The 15,196-nt window shown below is 50.8% G+C and overlaps 5 protein-coding genes across 7 annotated transcripts; 2 read left to right on the top strand and 3 right to left on the bottom strand.

Annotated features, from left to right (window-relative positions):
• Nucleotides 1–320: 320 nt before the first annotated feature.
• On the bottom strand, nucleotides 321–828 carry TrAtP1_005604 (uncharacterized protein; the record flags this gene model as incomplete). Its single annotated transcript, XM_014089198.2, has 3 exons — nucleotides 321–472; nucleotides 545–573; nucleotides 686–828. The coding sequence occupies 3 exons, from the start codon at nucleotides 826–828 to the stop codon at nucleotides 321–323; spliced, it is 324 nt and encodes a 107-aa protein (XP_013944673.2).
• A 380-nt stretch (nucleotides 829–1,208) lies between these two features.
• Nucleotides 1,209–3,800, bottom strand: TrAtP1_005603 (uncharacterized protein). Its single transcript, XM_014089199.2, has 6 exons — nucleotides 3,315–3,800; nucleotides 3,030–3,084; nucleotides 2,869–2,952; nucleotides 2,456–2,815; nucleotides 1,793–2,391; nucleotides 1,209–1,718 (listed from the first exon to the last, which is right to left on the bottom strand). Exons 1-6 carry the CDS (start codon nucleotides 3,359–3,361, stop codon nucleotides 1,568–1,570), a joined length of 1,296 nt encoding a protein of 431 aa, XP_013944674.1. The 5' UTR covers nucleotides 3,362–3,800; the 3' UTR covers nucleotides 1,209–1,567.
• A 1,111-nt stretch (nucleotides 3,801–4,911) lies between these two features.
• On the bottom strand, nucleotides 4,912–5,471 carry TrAtP1_005602 (uncharacterized protein; the record flags this gene model as incomplete). Its single annotated transcript, XM_014088966.2, has 2 exons — nucleotides 4,912–5,312; nucleotides 5,375–5,471. The coding sequence occupies 2 exons, from the start codon at nucleotides 5,469–5,471 to the stop codon at nucleotides 4,912–4,914; spliced, it is 498 nt and encodes a 165-aa protein (XP_013944441.2).
• Nucleotides 5,472–7,759: 2,288 nt separating this feature from the next.
• TrAtP1_005601 (uncharacterized protein) lies at nucleotides 7,760–10,530 on the top strand. Its single transcript, XM_014089200.2, has 3 exons — nucleotides 7,760–8,394; nucleotides 8,480–10,067; nucleotides 10,137–10,530. Exons 1-3 carry the CDS (start codon nucleotides 7,971–7,973, stop codon nucleotides 10,237–10,239), a joined length of 2,115 nt encoding a protein of 704 aa, XP_013944675.1. The 5' UTR covers nucleotides 7,760–7,970; the 3' UTR covers nucleotides 10,240–10,530.
• Nucleotides 10,531–11,661: 1,131 nt separating this feature from the next.
• TrAtP1_005600 (uncharacterized protein) lies at nucleotides 11,662–15,089 on the top strand. 3 transcript variants are annotated; one of them, XM_066112785.1, is made up of 4 exons: nucleotides 11,662–11,700; nucleotides 11,837–12,134; nucleotides 12,194–12,325; nucleotides 12,401–15,089. In XM_066112785.1, exons 1-4 carry the CDS (start codon nucleotides 11,696–11,698, stop codon nucleotides 15,029–15,031), a joined length of 3,066 nt encoding a protein of 1,021 aa, XP_065968869.1. In that variant the 5' UTR covers nucleotides 11,662–11,695; the 3' UTR covers nucleotides 15,032–15,089. The 3 variants fall into 3 exon arrangements, with proteins under 3 accessions (XP_065968869.1, XP_065968870.1, XP_065968871.1); XM_066112783.1 differs by having other exon boundaries at nucleotides 11,662–12,134; XM_066112784.1 differs by having other exon boundaries at nucleotides 11,662–12,134; nucleotides 12,194–15,089.
• The last annotated feature ends 107 nt before the right edge of the window (nucleotides 15,090–15,196 follow it).

Here is a 15,196-nt window from a genome sequence, read left to right as displayed (position 1 = left end):
AGACCGGCGGAGCCCGATTTCTCGGGAGTGTTGTCCTCGTGGAACTTGCGCAGGATCTTGGTGGCGACGACTTCGCAGAGGGTGGCTCGCGCGCGGCTGACGCTCTGATGCTTGGCGGCTGTTTGCTCTTTGAGAAATTGGATGCGGTTGGCGAGGAGGCAGTATACTAGAGGGGAGCAAGGGTTGCTATGTGAGCCATGGTGATCCAAGACTTTTGTTTTCTCGCGTGCTTTATGATGTATACAGGTTTACACAAGCACAGATACAGATATAGAATGCAATGCGTGCGTCCCAAAGAGACACGAAGATGCAGCAAAAAGTCACAAAGAAGCCAGGTTCACGAGCAAAGGGGGGAGTGAGGCGAGCAAACCTATGGATGTCTCGTCAGGGTCATAGAGCCTGTCTACCAGCGGGCGGACCACGAGGGTATTAACGCGCGGGCTTGTCAGCTGCGTGGATGTATAGGGATCCTCTAATGTTGTATTTGTTTAGTTGAGAGAGCATTATGAGGGAAGTTTGCATTTAGGCGTGTATGATGACTGACCGATGCTAGCGATGATGAGGGCTCGCACTCTAGATTATATATTGGCCAATCAGTAGGCTGCTTTATCACATACAAGACGGTGAGAAGAGAGAAAGAGAACTGGAATCAAAAGACTAAACACTCTGTTATGCCAAGACTCACCGATGGATGGTGGTAAATATATTGGGAGACCCTCGCAGCGGCTCATCCTCATCAGCGAAATAGTCGCCCGCCTCGCTTACAGCGCTTTCATCAGCTTCGAGGACAGTTGTGCTTAACGCATCCTCGTTTGCAGCATCGTCCATCGTTTGAAAGGAATAAAAATAGTGAATTAAATGAAAGTAAAAAGAGCTGTTTTGCTATGAATGTCAAGCCCATTGATTGGATTTAAAACAAAGGGAAACGGAGAACTGCTGCTTGGAAAAAGTCTAAATACTGACTGACTCTGACAAACGCCCAATTTTTTTTCCCACACGGAGGCCTCAAGCTTTTTTCCAAAGCGCTGAGGCAATTACACATGTCAGATTTAGAGGCCCTTTGGCAGTGCTGCAGCTATCACGGTAGCGCCTGCGTCATTTTGGCAAGCTTGAGCTACCTGATCAAGCAAGATGCGAGACGCAAAATGCAGGATGACGACGGGCAGTGCCACAAAATATCAACGGTAGGATACAGAACGAGGGAAATATCCTCTAGATGACCGCTTTTTCAGGGAAAAGGGGACCTTGTACGATTTTGAGCTAAGGCATGTTGTGCTTTAGCCGAAGCTTGTACTCGTGATATCTACCTATGGGAATTGGTCCCGATCCTCTAGCAGGGGGGATGCAATAGGCCAAGAATTCCGGCATTTAGATACATGCGCTGGATAACTCCTCATTCATTTCTATGACCCCCGATTGTATAGACAGCCAGCCGCCCCTCCTCTAGTAAGTAATGAAATAGCCTCACGTCAGACGTCTTTCTTGTTCACACCGCTTGATACAAATTCTTTATGTTTTTACTCTTTCTTCATTTTTTTTTTGTTCATTCATCGTTGCCGCCCCGTCTTTATAGACCAGCAGCCTGGAAAGACTGCTCAAAGTCGGCAATGATGTCGTCAATGTACTCTGTGCCGACTGAGACGCGGATAAGATCCTCGGTGACACCCGAATCGACTCTCTCAGCCTCGCTCAGCTGCTCGTGAGTGGTCGTCCAGGGGCTGCAGATGTCATGTTAGTCCATGTCTGACCATTCTCAATGCCTTTTTTCGAGGGCTTCTGGGGTGCTACTCACTGAATGGCCAGCGTCTTGGAATCACCAACGTTGGCAAGGTTGCTGATGAGCTTGAAGCCGTCAACGACCTTTGCGCCGCCCGCAGCGCCGCCCTTGACACCAAAGCTCAAGACACCGCCGAAGCCTCGGGGGAGGTACTTCTTCGCGCTGGCGTGGTACGGGTGGCTCTCCAGGCCGGGGTAGGAAACCCAGGCGACGTGCGGGCTGTTCTCCAGATACTTGGCCACGGCCAGGGCGTTCTGGGCATGGCGCTCGGCGCGCAGGCTGAGCGTCTCGACACCGAGGATCAGCTGCTGGGCGGCAAAGGGGTTGAGGGCGGCGCCGACATCGCGCAGCAGCTCGACGCGCGCGCGCACGATGAAGGACACGGCGCCAAACGTCTCCCAGAACTTGAGGCCGTGGTAGCCCTCGGAGGGCTCGACGAACTGGGGGAATCGCTTGCCGTTCTTGCCCCAGTCAAACTTGCCCGCGTCGACAATGACGCCGCCGATGGTGGTGCCGTGGCCGCCGATCCATTTGGTCGCTGAGTGGACGACGATGTCGGCGCCGTGGTCGATGGGGCGCACAAAGTAGCCGCCGGCGCCAAAGGTGTTGTCGACCTGCCATTTCCCTCGTCAGTCTTGTTTGGAATTGCAAACAGTTGTACCATCGCCAGCCACTCACCACCAGGGGCACGCCCCTGTCGTGGGCCACCTTGGCAATGGCCTCAAGGTCCGGCACGTTGTATCGAGGGTTGCCGATGCTCTCGACGTAGACGGCCTTTGTGTTGTCGTCGATGGCGGCGGCAATGTCCTTGGCGTCGTCGCCCTTGACAAACTTGGTGGTGATGCCGTAGCGCTTGAACGTGACCTTGAGCTGGTTGTAGGTGCCGCCGTACAGGTTGGTCGTCGAGACGATGTTGTCGCCGGCCTGGGCGAGGGCCGTGAGGGCGAGGAACTGCGCGGCCTGGCCCGAGGACGTGGCCAGAGCAGCAACGCCGCCTTCAAGGGCCGCTATCCGCTTCTCGAAGACATCGACGGTGGGCTGTGAGAAGTGTGAGTTGACGCTTTGAATTGGAGCATTGTCGAGGCACTCACGTTGCCGATTCGGCTGTAGATGTTGCCCTCCTCCTTGAGGCCAAAGAGTCTGGCGCCGCGGGCAGAATCGCCGAAAACGAAGCTCTGTCGCAAGATGTTTGTTAGCTGATAACCATGTCTTTGAAGAGGTTTATTGATCGCTGCTGTCTTTTGGAGCTTACGGTGGAGGCGTAGATGGGGACAGCTCGGGCGTTGGTCGCCGAGTCAGGAGTGTGTCTAGAGAACGAGTTAGTTGTCGCGATCTATCTTCTCAATTTGCTTGATTGCGTTTTCAAGACTTGTCTGCTTTGTACATCTTTCGATATATTACAAGGGCAGCTCAAAATGCAAACTTTCGCAACAGCTCCTCAGGCCATCAAAATTGTCCAGTAAGCCGATACCGCGAAGCTGCTGCCCCGCGCTTGTGCCATGCCAGCAATTGAGTTTAGGAAACAAAAAAAACTTACCCCGCGTGGAGTTGCAGAGTCGCAAAGTTCTTGCTGTTGCCCGCCATTGTGATCAACGCTCGATGCTAAGGAGATAAAGGAACACAAAAAAAAATTCAACAGAAACTGCGATGGGAGGGAAAGAGAAAAGGCGTGAGAAATTTAAAGCCGAGAGGGCGGGAATCGGCGCAAACCTCGAGTGTGCCACCGAGACGTATTTATACACGGACAATCCATCAAGTACATGTATTACACTCCGTGCTAGCAACCTTGGCGGCGCAACCTCGAGTGGCCTTCTCTCTTACTGTACTAAAAAGCCTCTCACAACTCAAACTAGTAGGGGTCCAGCCGGCGACTAAACCATGGCTGGAGCGAATCCATTTGCTGTGTCGAGCCCTTTTGCTTGACAAAAACAGAAATTGAGCGTTGTGAGAGCTTGAGAGCCTCCACGCCGCGGGTGGGGTCCACGGCCGGTCCCCCAAGCACGCAATCGTCGTGAGTTCTTAACACACCAAACGGCCTCTTCTCTGCGTATATCTATACTAGATAGAGGGGTAAACCAGCTAGGAGAGAGAGAGAAAAGTACATATGCCCGTTGATCCTGGTTCTTACGGGGGGGAAAGGTGCCCCTCAGCCTTCTTTTGGCGGCCGGTTTTCGCTCTTCGCCCGTCCATCTCCCCCCATCGGATCCATCCAGCGGCCGTTCCCTGCTGGTATGGCTATGGTTCCCCGAATTTAGCCAGCGTATCAGATTCCTATTTCTTGGAAAGCTAACTCGTCTTGTAACGGCAGATGGTTATTGCCGTGGTCTGACTGTTTGAGACTTTTTTTAATGCTGAGAGGCTTCTGGTTCTTATTCAGCCCTTATGTAAGTAGACTTTAAGCCATGACACAGGCTTAATGGATGTAATAGATATTTATAAAACTGCCTGCGTAAAGTTGGGTTGTGTCAAGTGATCCTGATCAACCGCACTTGATAGTTGGCCAAGACGGGCCAATGAATCGGGCTTGGCTGGAATTGCATGGAAATAGTCCCGATTGCCTCTTCTAGCGAAATAGGGAAATCCTTGAGAGCGCTGACGGCTCGAGGAGCATGGACTCGCCTAGTGCTGTGGAGCGCTGAATACGTGTATACTATTACTGTATTAAATCCGACACCCCATCCATCCATCAATCCGACTATCGTGAACGGTTAGGTAAGATTGGCTAGTGAAATACGTTGGCTTTTCTTAATTCTTTCCATCTTCTTTGAATGCTCTGGCAAAGTAGGCTTTTCATAATTGCTTATACCAGCCAGCTAGCCCACGTCTCTTAGCCATACCACGAGAAATGGTAAATGCCCTAGTGTGTGATAGTTTGGTAACAGACCTGCCAAAGGGACCGGTTTTGAACCAATGCAATGAACTATCTTCCCAACTAGCAACTGCCGACTGCTTACCAAAGATGCTTGTTATCCAGCCATTATTATGGCTCGTTCATCATAAGCCATGCTAATCGCAACGCCATGGTGCCATGTAACCCCAGTTCAGCTCTCGCCTAATCGGGAGTCCGACGCTACATTTATCTAGATCTAATGCATGATCCAAGAGAGAAAGTAGAACAGAAAAAAATACAACGCTCAGAGCTCCACGTCTCCAGTGCCACGTCCCCTGCCCGGTAGCTTAATCTGCCCGCTGCCGCCCTTGAAAATCTCCTTTGTGGCAAGGATGGCGGAGAACATCCACAGACTGAACTGCACCGCTGCCAAAACCGCAGCGCCACGGCCCGCCATGCAGACTGGGCCGTTGCAGAAGGCCAGATCGCCAAGGCATATGGCCACGGCGATGAATCCCGAAAAGTACAAGATGCAGTTTGTGGCTTCGATGCCCAGGGATATCCTCGGGCGTATGGCGCGGGGAGCGAGGCGCGGCGTGAGTTCGATGTAGAGGACGGAGGCGAGCGTGAAGACTGGGCAGAATAGAAGAAAGTTGATGGACGGGGGCGTGGAGAGATGAGACCCCCTGAGATGCCAATTGACGACTATGAAAATGGATGAGTATAGAAATCAGAATTTGGTTTTAAAATGCTAGAGAAAAACACACCGTATGCTGTCAAGGCGATGCTGGCAGCGGCCATGATGCCCTGAAGGGCCCGGACGCAGATGATGATTGTTCGCGGCTTGACGGACATGGCGAACATGGCGAGAATATCTTAGCCGAAGAAGCTGGGGGAAAAAATATTACAGAGAGCCACAGAACACGGCCATGCCAGGGAGAAAAGGTTGGCGTGGTATCTTATTATTAGCATGAAGCGGTTGAATAAAGCTTCATGGTCGTACACTAGCGGGGATGTATGTCTGAGACATTTTGAATTACAAGTCCAAGGGAGGTGAAGAGGGCGAATCAATTGAGCAAATTGTACGCACTGCTATCTGAGTGATACGCGTCTCTAAAAGAAAAAAGAGTGTACAAGACTGTAAAATAATACATTGTCGGCTCTCTCACGTCGAATGGATAGTCCATCTTGGACAAGGTAGGATACTGGTCTCAGATATCGTGAGATGAGGCTTATACAATAGCTAGGTAGCTATGAGATGATGGCCGAGAATGGCATTAGAGCCTCAACTTGATTCATTTCAAGCGAGAAAAGGGTTGTAATTCATGATGCGATGGTTTCGTGGTGATACAGGAACAGGGACAGCTTTGACAGCTTATTTATAACTGGTCTCGTCTTAGCCTCACAGCGTGGCACATGAGTCACATCGGCAAAGAAGCTCGAAACGGGCTCAACCTGGGTGGCCTTGTACGTCGTATGAAACGTATCAAATGCCAGTTCCGTGACGGCTTGAGTTTTTTTCTCCGACAAGTCGATGATATTGGATCTTTTAAGCGTGTTGTCTTGGGGCTGTTGATTGACTGAAACTGGTGCAAAGTATAGGGTAAGTGGCATATACTACTAGTATGTACTCGAGTGGTGCTGCCTTGTACTGATAGCAATCTATAGAACGTATACATAAAACGGCTGGCAAAGTTGATATACTGCCCCTCTACCTAGGTAGGTACCTATAAGAACTGTACAGCTGCTTAGGCTTATACGCCCTCTGATAGACGTTATGGGAGAATCAGTCAGCATCAACGTTGTCCTCGGCTTTCAGAATGCGGGATAACGCGGGGAACGCGCTACCGTTTATTGCCTGGTGACTACTAGTGTAGCTCCAGCATCTAAGAATGAGTGGTAATGAACACGTTTCCAGCCCCCAGCCAGCTGTAAAGCACCAATGGCCATTGGCTTGTGAGGGGACGGACAAAGAACCCTTTTACAGAAGACCGTCCGCGGCGCCTCTCCAAAGGGTCTGGGGTTTCACATGCCGAAACAAGACGCTATGCCGAATAGCAGCGACATGATTGGCTGCCGAGCTGCGGACGTCCCCTGGAACCGAGGCCCACCGGCGTGCTTTAGCGGAGGACTGTTAAGCCAAAAGCTGCCTGGCCGCCAAGTTGCTCCCCCAGTTGCCCCGGATTCCGAGGGATTACGAAATCAGAAGAGCATTATACTGAATGTTAAGATGGAAACAACTGCTGCTAACTACTGGAAGAGAAAGCAGTTACGGGAAAAAAAAAAAAGAGAACAGCAGCAACAGGCGATGATATGGAAAACAGCATATACAGAGTCACAGAAAAGACGAAATAGGATCCGCTTCGCCTGCTGTGGGAGCACAAGCGTCGCCACCGAGTGGCTGTTATTCCCCGAAACAGCCGACGTCACTACGGGATCCGGACTTTTGGCCTGGCTGTGCTACGCTGTGGCCCGGACTTGTTGCGGCGCCGTTTGGCTGGAGTAGACGACGATTCAATTTACGGTTTAATTGAAAGAGTTGGAAAATAATCTCTGGCGAGTGCTGGTGTTGTTGCGAGTTGTCAAAGGCTCAACTAACCTAGGCGGGTTGAGCCGCCACTGAAGGTGATTTGTCGAACTATTCAAGTACGTACTACGGAGACGGGGAGTCGGGCACATTAAAGAACCACCTGGGTAAGACGTTATAAGCTATCAATACACTTGTACCAATACTTACCAATCATGAAATATCTTCGCCTAGGTACGCAAGTTGATTTAATCCTACATGTAGGTACTCATGCAATTTTTAGTTGTCTTATACTCTGTATAGCAGACCTAGACCTCGCATCTCGCCTGGCATTGATCAATCTTATTTAGTTTCTAGCGGCCAAGACGGACGGACTGCGGAACACCAACCCTCTATCCGCTGGCCACGGGAGCTCCAGCCCACTACAAGTCCGCTGGTGGGAACGCCTCAGTGGGTGGCTGGCCGCTATTAGCAGCTGCCGTCGCAGCGCTAATGGTTTCTGTACTTGGCTAGATGTCTTTTTTTTTTTGCCTGCGCGAGCCACCATCGACCAAAATCTGGGGCTGCCGAGGCCCTCGGCCGGCCATCCTTTTTCAGCAGCCCATGTTTCGTTAAACCTCCACCTTTCTCTCCCAGCCTCGACTCTAGATCTGGATTTCTTCTTTGCATTCCGCTTTCTTAATTACGTTTCCCTCTTTCAGTAATTGGTATCTTTCCTTTTCTTTGGCTTGCACGTCGCCTTTCCTCTCACTCCATAGATTCTCGTGCACGTCACGAGCGTTGCAGCAACTCGTCTCATCAACACGCGGCCAGCTCAACTCACATCCTCCGACACAATGGCTACCAAGGACGTAGAGGCGTACATCAAGAAGCTGTCAACTCCGCCGGCGCCCGGAGCTCTGCATGGCGTGGCCCTCCCCGGCTCAGAGCGCCCCGGCCGCACTCCCATCTACCGCCACCACAAGATTGGCGATGGTGCCCTTTTGACCACGTTCAACCCCGAGATCCAATCAATCCACGACCTGTTCGAAGCCTCTGTCAAGAAGCGCCCCAACAAGCGCTGCCTCGGCACCCGCCATTGGAACGCGGCCACGCAATCATGGCAGGATCAGTTTGAGTGGGAGACGTACGGCGAGGTTGCTGAGCGCCGCAAGAACCTGGGAGCTGGCATCGTCGAAATCCACAAGGCCAACGGCCACAACGCGGATAAATACGGTGTTGGTCTCTGGTCTCAGAACCGCGCCGAATGGCAAATCACCGGTAAGCTGAGCTGATGGCTGCGCACTGCAATGCTTCCTAGGCGCAACAGTAGACCAAAGAGCTAACCAACCTCCTTATATAATAGATCTTGCACTTGCATCACAGTCTCTCTTCGCTGTGTCGCTCTATGAGACTCTCGGCCCAGACGCCTCCGAGTACATCATCAACCACGCCGAACTTGCCTGCGTCGCCTGCAGTCTGCCTCACATCCCCACCCTCCTGAAATTGGCGCCTCGAATTCCCACCCTCAAGCTGATCATCTCTCTCGATGAACTGGAGCAGGGTGAACAAGAGGGTCTGACCAAGAAGTCTGTCTTGAACAACATTGCCGCTCAGCACGGTATCAAGATCTACTCCTTCAAGGAGGTGGAGGAGCTTGGCGCCAAATCGGGCCGCCCCATGCGCCCGGCCGGTTGGGAAGATCTCTGCACAATCAACTATACTTCAGGCACCACCGGAGCGCCCAAGGGCGTTGTCATCACCCATGGCAATGCTGTTTCTGCCGTCTCGTCGAGTCGTCTGCAGGGTTCCGTGACACACAAGGATGTCCACCTGTCCTATCTGCCTCTTGCTCACATCTATGGCAGAATGGTTGATCAGGTTGCCCTTTCCGAAGGCGCCAGCATTGGCTTCTTCCGCGGCGACATCCTGGGGCTGGTTGATGACATGAAGATTCTCAAGCCCACAGGTTTCATCTCTGTCCCCCGGTTATTCAACCGCTTCAACTCGGCGATCCGAACCGCCACCATTGAAGCCGAGGGTGTCAAGGGCGCGCTCTCTCGAACCGTCATCAACACTAAAAAGGCCAACATGCGCCTGCCGCCAGGACAAGCCAGCAACACGCACTTCCTCTACGACCGCATCTGGACTCCCAAGGTCAGGGCTGCTGTGGGTTTGGACAGGGCCCACTCCATGATCAGCGGTAGCGCTCAGCTGGACCCTGACGTTCAAGAGTTCCTTCGTGCCGCCTTTGGTAACAACTTTTACCAGGGATACGGCCTGACCGAGTCATATGCCGTCGGTACCGTCCAGGTGCCCGGAGATTTCGGTCTTGGCAACATTGGACCCCCAACTGGCTGTGTCGAGATCTGCTTGGAGTCTGTACCTGAGTTCGAGTACACCGTCGAGGACAAGCCTAACCCCCGCGGTGAGCTGCTCCTCCGCGGCCCGTGCATCTTCCGCGAGTACTACAAGAACGAAGAGGAGACCAAGAAAGCCCTCGACCCCGATGGATGGTTCCACACTGGGGACATTGCAGAGATTGACAAGCTGGGTCGTCTCAAGATCATTGACCGCAAGAAGAACGTCCTCAAGCTGTCCCAGGGCGAATACATCTCTCCCGAGCGTATTGAGAACGTCTACCTGGGCAACACCAACCTGATTGCCATGGCCTATGTCCACGGTGATGCCAAGGAGTCTACTCTTGTCGGTGTCTTCGGTATCGATCTGGAGAACTTCCCTCCGTGGGCCAGCAAGATTCTTGGCGAGACTCTCACCGCTGATGACCGTGCCGCCCTCAAGACAGCTGCCAACCACCCCAAGGTTAAGCAGGAGTTCCTCAAAATCTTGAACAAGATTGCGCAGAAGCAAAAGTTCAACAGCTTTGAGCGTGTACGAAATGTCTATCTCGATATCGAGCCTTTTAGCATCGAAAACGAGCTTTTCACACCAACGTAAGTTATATAACCCCATACCGCATATATACATCAATCTAGAGTGAATTGCTAACTTGACGATCATAGTCTCAAGCTGAAGCGCCCTCAGACTGCAAGAGCCTTCCGTACCCAGATCGACAAGATGTACGAGGAGATTGCTGCCGAGGCTGGCCCTGCTCCTAAGCTGTAAAAAAATATAGATCGCGCGGGAGGTGTATATGAATAGGCATGACGATGTTGAGCGATATTGTTACGTTTTTATGTTTTGGATAGCTACTAGCTGCTTCAACTCGGTTACCCAGCTACCTGCTGATATAGTGGCTGTGGATAGTAAGAGGCTGGAGGCAATGTATTGCAGCATGTCGGCGGCATACTATTTTCTCTCTATTTATTTGTTTTTGTTGGCCATGTATCATGTGTTTGTCGGGTGTAAGCGCGAGAGGCTTTATGAATATAAAGTAATAAAAAAGAAACTTAACTTAAGAGTCTGGAAGCCATGTTTTAATGTTGAAGTCTCTGCTGTGATGTGTAGTACTGTTTTGAGGCTGGGAAGGCTGGGTGACCTTGATGTTACAGCACATTTGTTAACAGCCTTTTCTTTTGTTAGATGGCTAGACTTGGGCAAGCTACTAGTACTCTTATGAAAATCGCCCCTAGATGTCGTAGCAATTTAGTTTTAAAAGAGCTGGCATAGAAGAGCTAGATCATACATCGGCATGGCTCTTGTTTCTGCCATGCGGTTCCAGGTATATGAACTAAATGGCAAAGAATGTGCCATGTCTTACTGCTTTCGAAATGCTACAAATTTTCTGTATAAAGAAATGTTTTTATAATATAAAAGAACCATAACCACTGCTTATTATAGCAATTATAACAATAAATGGACATGTCCAGACTTATAGCTATTTTTCTACAATTATTGCTGGCGGTTTTAAATGTTACATAACAAGCTGTCGGCGCGCCTCTTTTTGTGGATCGTGCTAGATCTACGTCACACTGGATCTTGCATGTCGGAGAATAGTGTTTGTCGCGATTGTAGTAGCCCAATACCCCTGGTTTTAGACTTTGACAGGAAGAGGTCAAGTATGTTTAATGAGCATACATTTGCTTTAGAATAATGTGTATAAATGTGCATGTGTTTATGATTGTAAATAACTGTGTTTAACTAGAGGCCAGAGACATTAGCTGAGAGACTATGCGACAATTCTTGGGGAAGGATAGCATGTCGCAAAGGAGCTTTCAGGACATCTTAGGCTGTATTCCCGAACCCCTGAGCAATTAGATCCGATTAAACATTAATCATAGCTGAAAGAGCAAAAAAAAATATCACGATTGAACTGGAAGATTTGCGCTTTATAATATAAGGGATATTAGGCTTAAAACTATTAGTATAGTATTTTTTAACAAAAATTAAGATCTTTTAAACCCTAAGAATAATAATCCTATTTCTATATTGAAAGTAAGGGTTCTTAAACTTATTTTAGCTTTATAATTCTAGTTGAGGCCAATATAATTGTATTTTATTACATAAACCGTATCACGTGACACATCAGCATCTAGCCTCCCTTTAGCTGTGTTTTAAGACCCCCCTTCTTACGTATCCGTTGGCTTAAGAAACCTGAGAGCTTTAAACGTGTGGGCACGCGATGGGGTAAGTCTTATACTATCCTTTGTACCGCGCCCGTAGAGCCCGAGATCCATTCCGACACCTGCTTGAGATGCTCTCCCGAGCCTCGTGGCGACCCGGCCGTCTCCATGAGCCTCGTGCTTACCTCTGGCGCCTCCAGACCCCCGGTCGTTGAGGTCGTCGACTTGACTGAAACGCCGCCACCATCGCCGCCGTCTCTGGACCACCTCGCAAACGGAAGTCGAATTGGCATCGGCCAGCCGTTGCTTGAAGCACAGCGCCAGCACCATGACCGCGTCTCTGCCCTGGGCGAGGAGCCGCCGTTCAAGAAGAGACGCGTGAATCTTTCCTGGGCCGAGAAGCAGACTATTGCCTGCCAACAGGTCTCGCCGTATGTCAGCCGAGGCTTGGCGGACCTATCATCCTCTGAATATATAATCGATGAGATTGCGATAAGAGTATGGGATACTTGAAATGTTCAAGGGCCTTGGAGGCATTGGCTAATCCACGGCAACAGGCCGTTTCTATATTTGCCAAGGATCCGGTCTTTATTTCCCGATTGGATGAAAACGACTACACACTGCCTGCCAATGATGAGTGGACGGCTATAAAAGCCAAGATGATTGTTACAGAGTTATCTCGGAAACCTGTAGGTGAAATTAAACAAGGAAAAAGACGGAGAAGGCTTATTTCTATGTGTACTTCAGCTAACACTGCTCGCTAGGAATATCAACTTCATCTAGTGAAAGAGCTAGCAGCCGCCGAGTATCATTTCGCCCCAGTGGAGGATCCACCGCCAACGCAGGGCGAAGATGCACCTGAGGTGCATATGCCAGATGTCCAACAGCTGGAGACCCCCAGAATCGACATGCTCGAAAGTACTACACCTGCAACGCATTGGAGCCGCTGGAAACCGCTTCCTAAATGCAGTCCATCGTCAAACGCATGGTTTGCTCTCGAACAACGACCTTACCAAACGGCATCAGATCGCGACCTCATTGCGAAAGGCGCCAGCTTATACCGTGACCTACAACGAGAGATGAACAGCCCAATGGTCTACCATGTGGACTTCACGTCTGATGAGGTCCGGCAAATCAACGAGTGCATCTCGAAATATCTTCCTCCAAATGCCCCTGCTATTCCCGAGAACTTGGCGCGGCTATGCCTTCAGTTTGACGTTCCTTCAATCAATGACACCACCCTGCCTTACCGAACAGCTAAGGATATTCGGAATTACTGCTCGGATGTACTCGCGAACAAGGCGGCACCACCTGATAACGCTCAAATTCTGACACTAGACCCAAGCGCTCAGGACTCTCGACATCAGCAGGAGAGTAGGCGCGCTGGTCGACTGGCAACTTTGCTGTTGGCCCGTGAAACAGAAGGAAACCGGGGATTTGGGTCGATGCGTCAATATGAGAACTTTCAAAACGAATTCAAAAAGGTCCATGAGGATAGCCTGACTTTGGTTGCAGAATACACAAACTGCGCCGGAGACATCGCGACGACAACCTGGATTCCGGATTGCAATGTTCTATGCGGCACGACGGTGCACTCTGACAGCCATAATCAACAGTATAACAAGCCTGGAAACTTGCTGCTTTGTTCGACCAAGTTGGGTCAGCTGAAGGCGTTTCCCGACCATCGGATCCCGCGACCGCTGGTTGACAAGGGGGAAAATTCGACCGTGGCCATGCGCCGAAGCCAAGATCCGTGGCTCTATTCATCAGTTGTGTGCTCTGATTACGACCATGTTCTTGGCTTGGCATACACTTCCAGCTTCGACAAAACAGTCAAGGTTTGGAAGGTTGATCCGACGGGCAGCAACATGACGGCGTTGGCCACATGGTATTTCGAGGGCAACGTCAACTTTGTTGCCGCGGCCAAGGACGGCTCTGGGCGAGTTGCTACCGCGGCCGACGTCCCAACGGAGGCTGTTCGGATATATACCATCGACAGGAATGACATTGCAAATAGCCCCTACATTTCTTTTTCTTGCACACGTACCGATGCCGACGACTCTGGCAAATGGGCATATTATCCTGCAACTATGCAATGGGGCCGCTGCTGGAGGAGCAGGCATCTGCTAGCCGTGGGTTACTCTCCTCGGAGCTTTTCTGGGGAAGACCTTGATATCCCAGAAGACAAGCGGAACTCGGGAGAGATTACTCTCTGGGACGCAGCCCTAAACCAGCGAGTTACTGTTCTGACAGCGACAACAGCCAACTTTTTTGAAGTGGTTTGGCATCCTACGTTGCCGAGATTCATCGCAGCAACTTCACCCTCACAGTTGAAAGTCGTACCTGGCGTTCGGACACAGATTCATCTGTTTAGAGAACAGGATGGCGCCTATGCTGAATATCACAACCTTGACTGCCTTGCGGCAGACATTAACGAACTGACATTCATGCCCAACTCCTCGAGGCATGCATATGTTACTGCAGCGTGCACTGACGGCAAAGTGTACGTCTGGGACACTGCTCAAGGAGACAAACCTGTGCACATACTGCAGCACGGCCGTCCTTTGGACGAGTACTATGAAGACCGAGAAAAGGAAGATACCGGAGTTAAGTTTACGGCTTGGGGGAATAATCTGGATCGGTTCTACTCAGGCGCCAGCGATGGGACTGTCAAGGTGTGGAATGTGCGTAACAAGCGCAAGCCATACTTGCGAACCCTTTTAGAGGCTCCTGGTCCCATTTCTTGTGGCGCTTTTTCTCCCGACCTACGGAAATTAGTCGTTGGGGATGCCACGGGCCGAGTGTTTTTGTTTTCTATAGACAAGGAAGATGAGCCAGAGGCACATTTCATTACGATCCCGGGTGTAGACCGCCAGCTTCGACGTCCTACACCATTTATACCACACCGCGACCCAGAACCTCCAACCCGGAACCCAGCGGGTCCGGAAGGCATTTATGACGATGAAGACATTCATATTGCTGATTTGGTGAAGCGTTCCTACCTTGACACAAGGCAGATTGTGATTAACCCTAATCCTACTATTGGTGCCGTACAAGGGCCAGAATATGCCGCAACAGGGCTCTTCCGCCGCGAGGCACACCTGAATGAAGACCCAGCAGGCCATTTACTTAGCTACTTTGAAAGAAACCAGAGACAGAGCATCGAAGCCAGCCGCGGCGGGTTCGCCCGCTCAGTACGCAGACTCCGAGACCCCGGAGAAGCAGATGCCGTGATGAAAATACAGCACTATACAAATAGGACGCAGGAGCTGGATATAGAAACCATTTCTGCAGACGACCTTGCGGATCTACTGGCTTGCAAGGCGGAGTTGTCGATGAGTGAGGTGGATTGCGGGTTTGTATATGAGGAAATGCCAGAGGAGCAAGAACAGTAAATAGAAAGCGCAGATTAGGTGAATGGATACCATGCAATGCAATGGGCCGCGAGCGGATAGATTTCGGGGGGGGGGGGGGGGGGATACCATGATATACAGGGGAAACATATGTAAATTCAAGATTCGTTACAGTAGCAACGTTGCCCGCTAGATGGGCTATTCAGA

Source organism: Trichoderma atroviride, chromosome 3 (genome assembly GCF_020647795.1).
Source record: "Trichoderma atroviride chromosome 3, complete sequence".
Lineage (NCBI taxonomy): Eukaryota > Fungi > Ascomycota > Sordariomycetes > Hypocreales > Hypocreaceae > Trichoderma > Trichoderma atroviride.
The sequence above is the reverse complement of the archived record's forward strand: the minus strand, read 5'-3'. Positions and strand labels throughout refer to the sequence as shown.

Bases quoted from the DNA above. Each gene is read 5' to 3' on its own strand.
- TrAtP1_005601 (XM_014089200.2), top strand. From the start codon at position 7,971: ATGGCTACCAAGGACGTAGAGGCGTACATCAAGAAGCTGTCAACTCCG. The intron at 8,395-8,479 runs GTAAGCTGAGCT...CTTATATAATAG, and splicing joins CGCCGAATGGCAAATCACCG to ATCTTGCACTTGCATCACAG. The intron at 10,068-10,136 runs GTAAGTTATATA...TGACGATCATAG, and splicing joins AACGAGCTTTTCACACCAAC to TCTCAAGCTGAAGCGCCCTC.
- TrAtP1_005600 (XM_066112783.1), top strand. From the start codon at position 11,805: ATGAGCCTCGTGCTTACCTCTGGCGCCTCCAGACCCCCGGTCGTTGAG. The intron at 12,135-12,193 runs GTATGGGATACT...CCACGGCAACAG, and splicing joins TCGATGAGATTGCGATAAGA to GCCGTTTCTATATTTGCCAA. The intron at 12,326-12,400 runs GTAGGTGAAATT...ACTGCTCGCTAG, and splicing joins CAGAGTTATCTCGGAAACCT to GAATATCAACTTCATCTAGT.
- TrAtP1_005603 (XM_014089199.2), bottom strand. From the start codon at position 3,361: ATGGCGGGCAACAGCAAGAACTTTGCGACTCTGCAACTCCACGCGGG. The intron at 2,816-2,868 runs GTGAGTGCCTCG...CACTTCTCACAG, and splicing joins TCTACAGCCGAATCGGCAAC to CCCACCGTCGATGTCTTCGA. The intron at 2,392-2,455 runs GTGAGTGGCTGG...GGGAAATGGCAG, and splicing joins ACAGGGGCGTGCCCCTGGTG to GTCGACAACACCTTTGGCGC.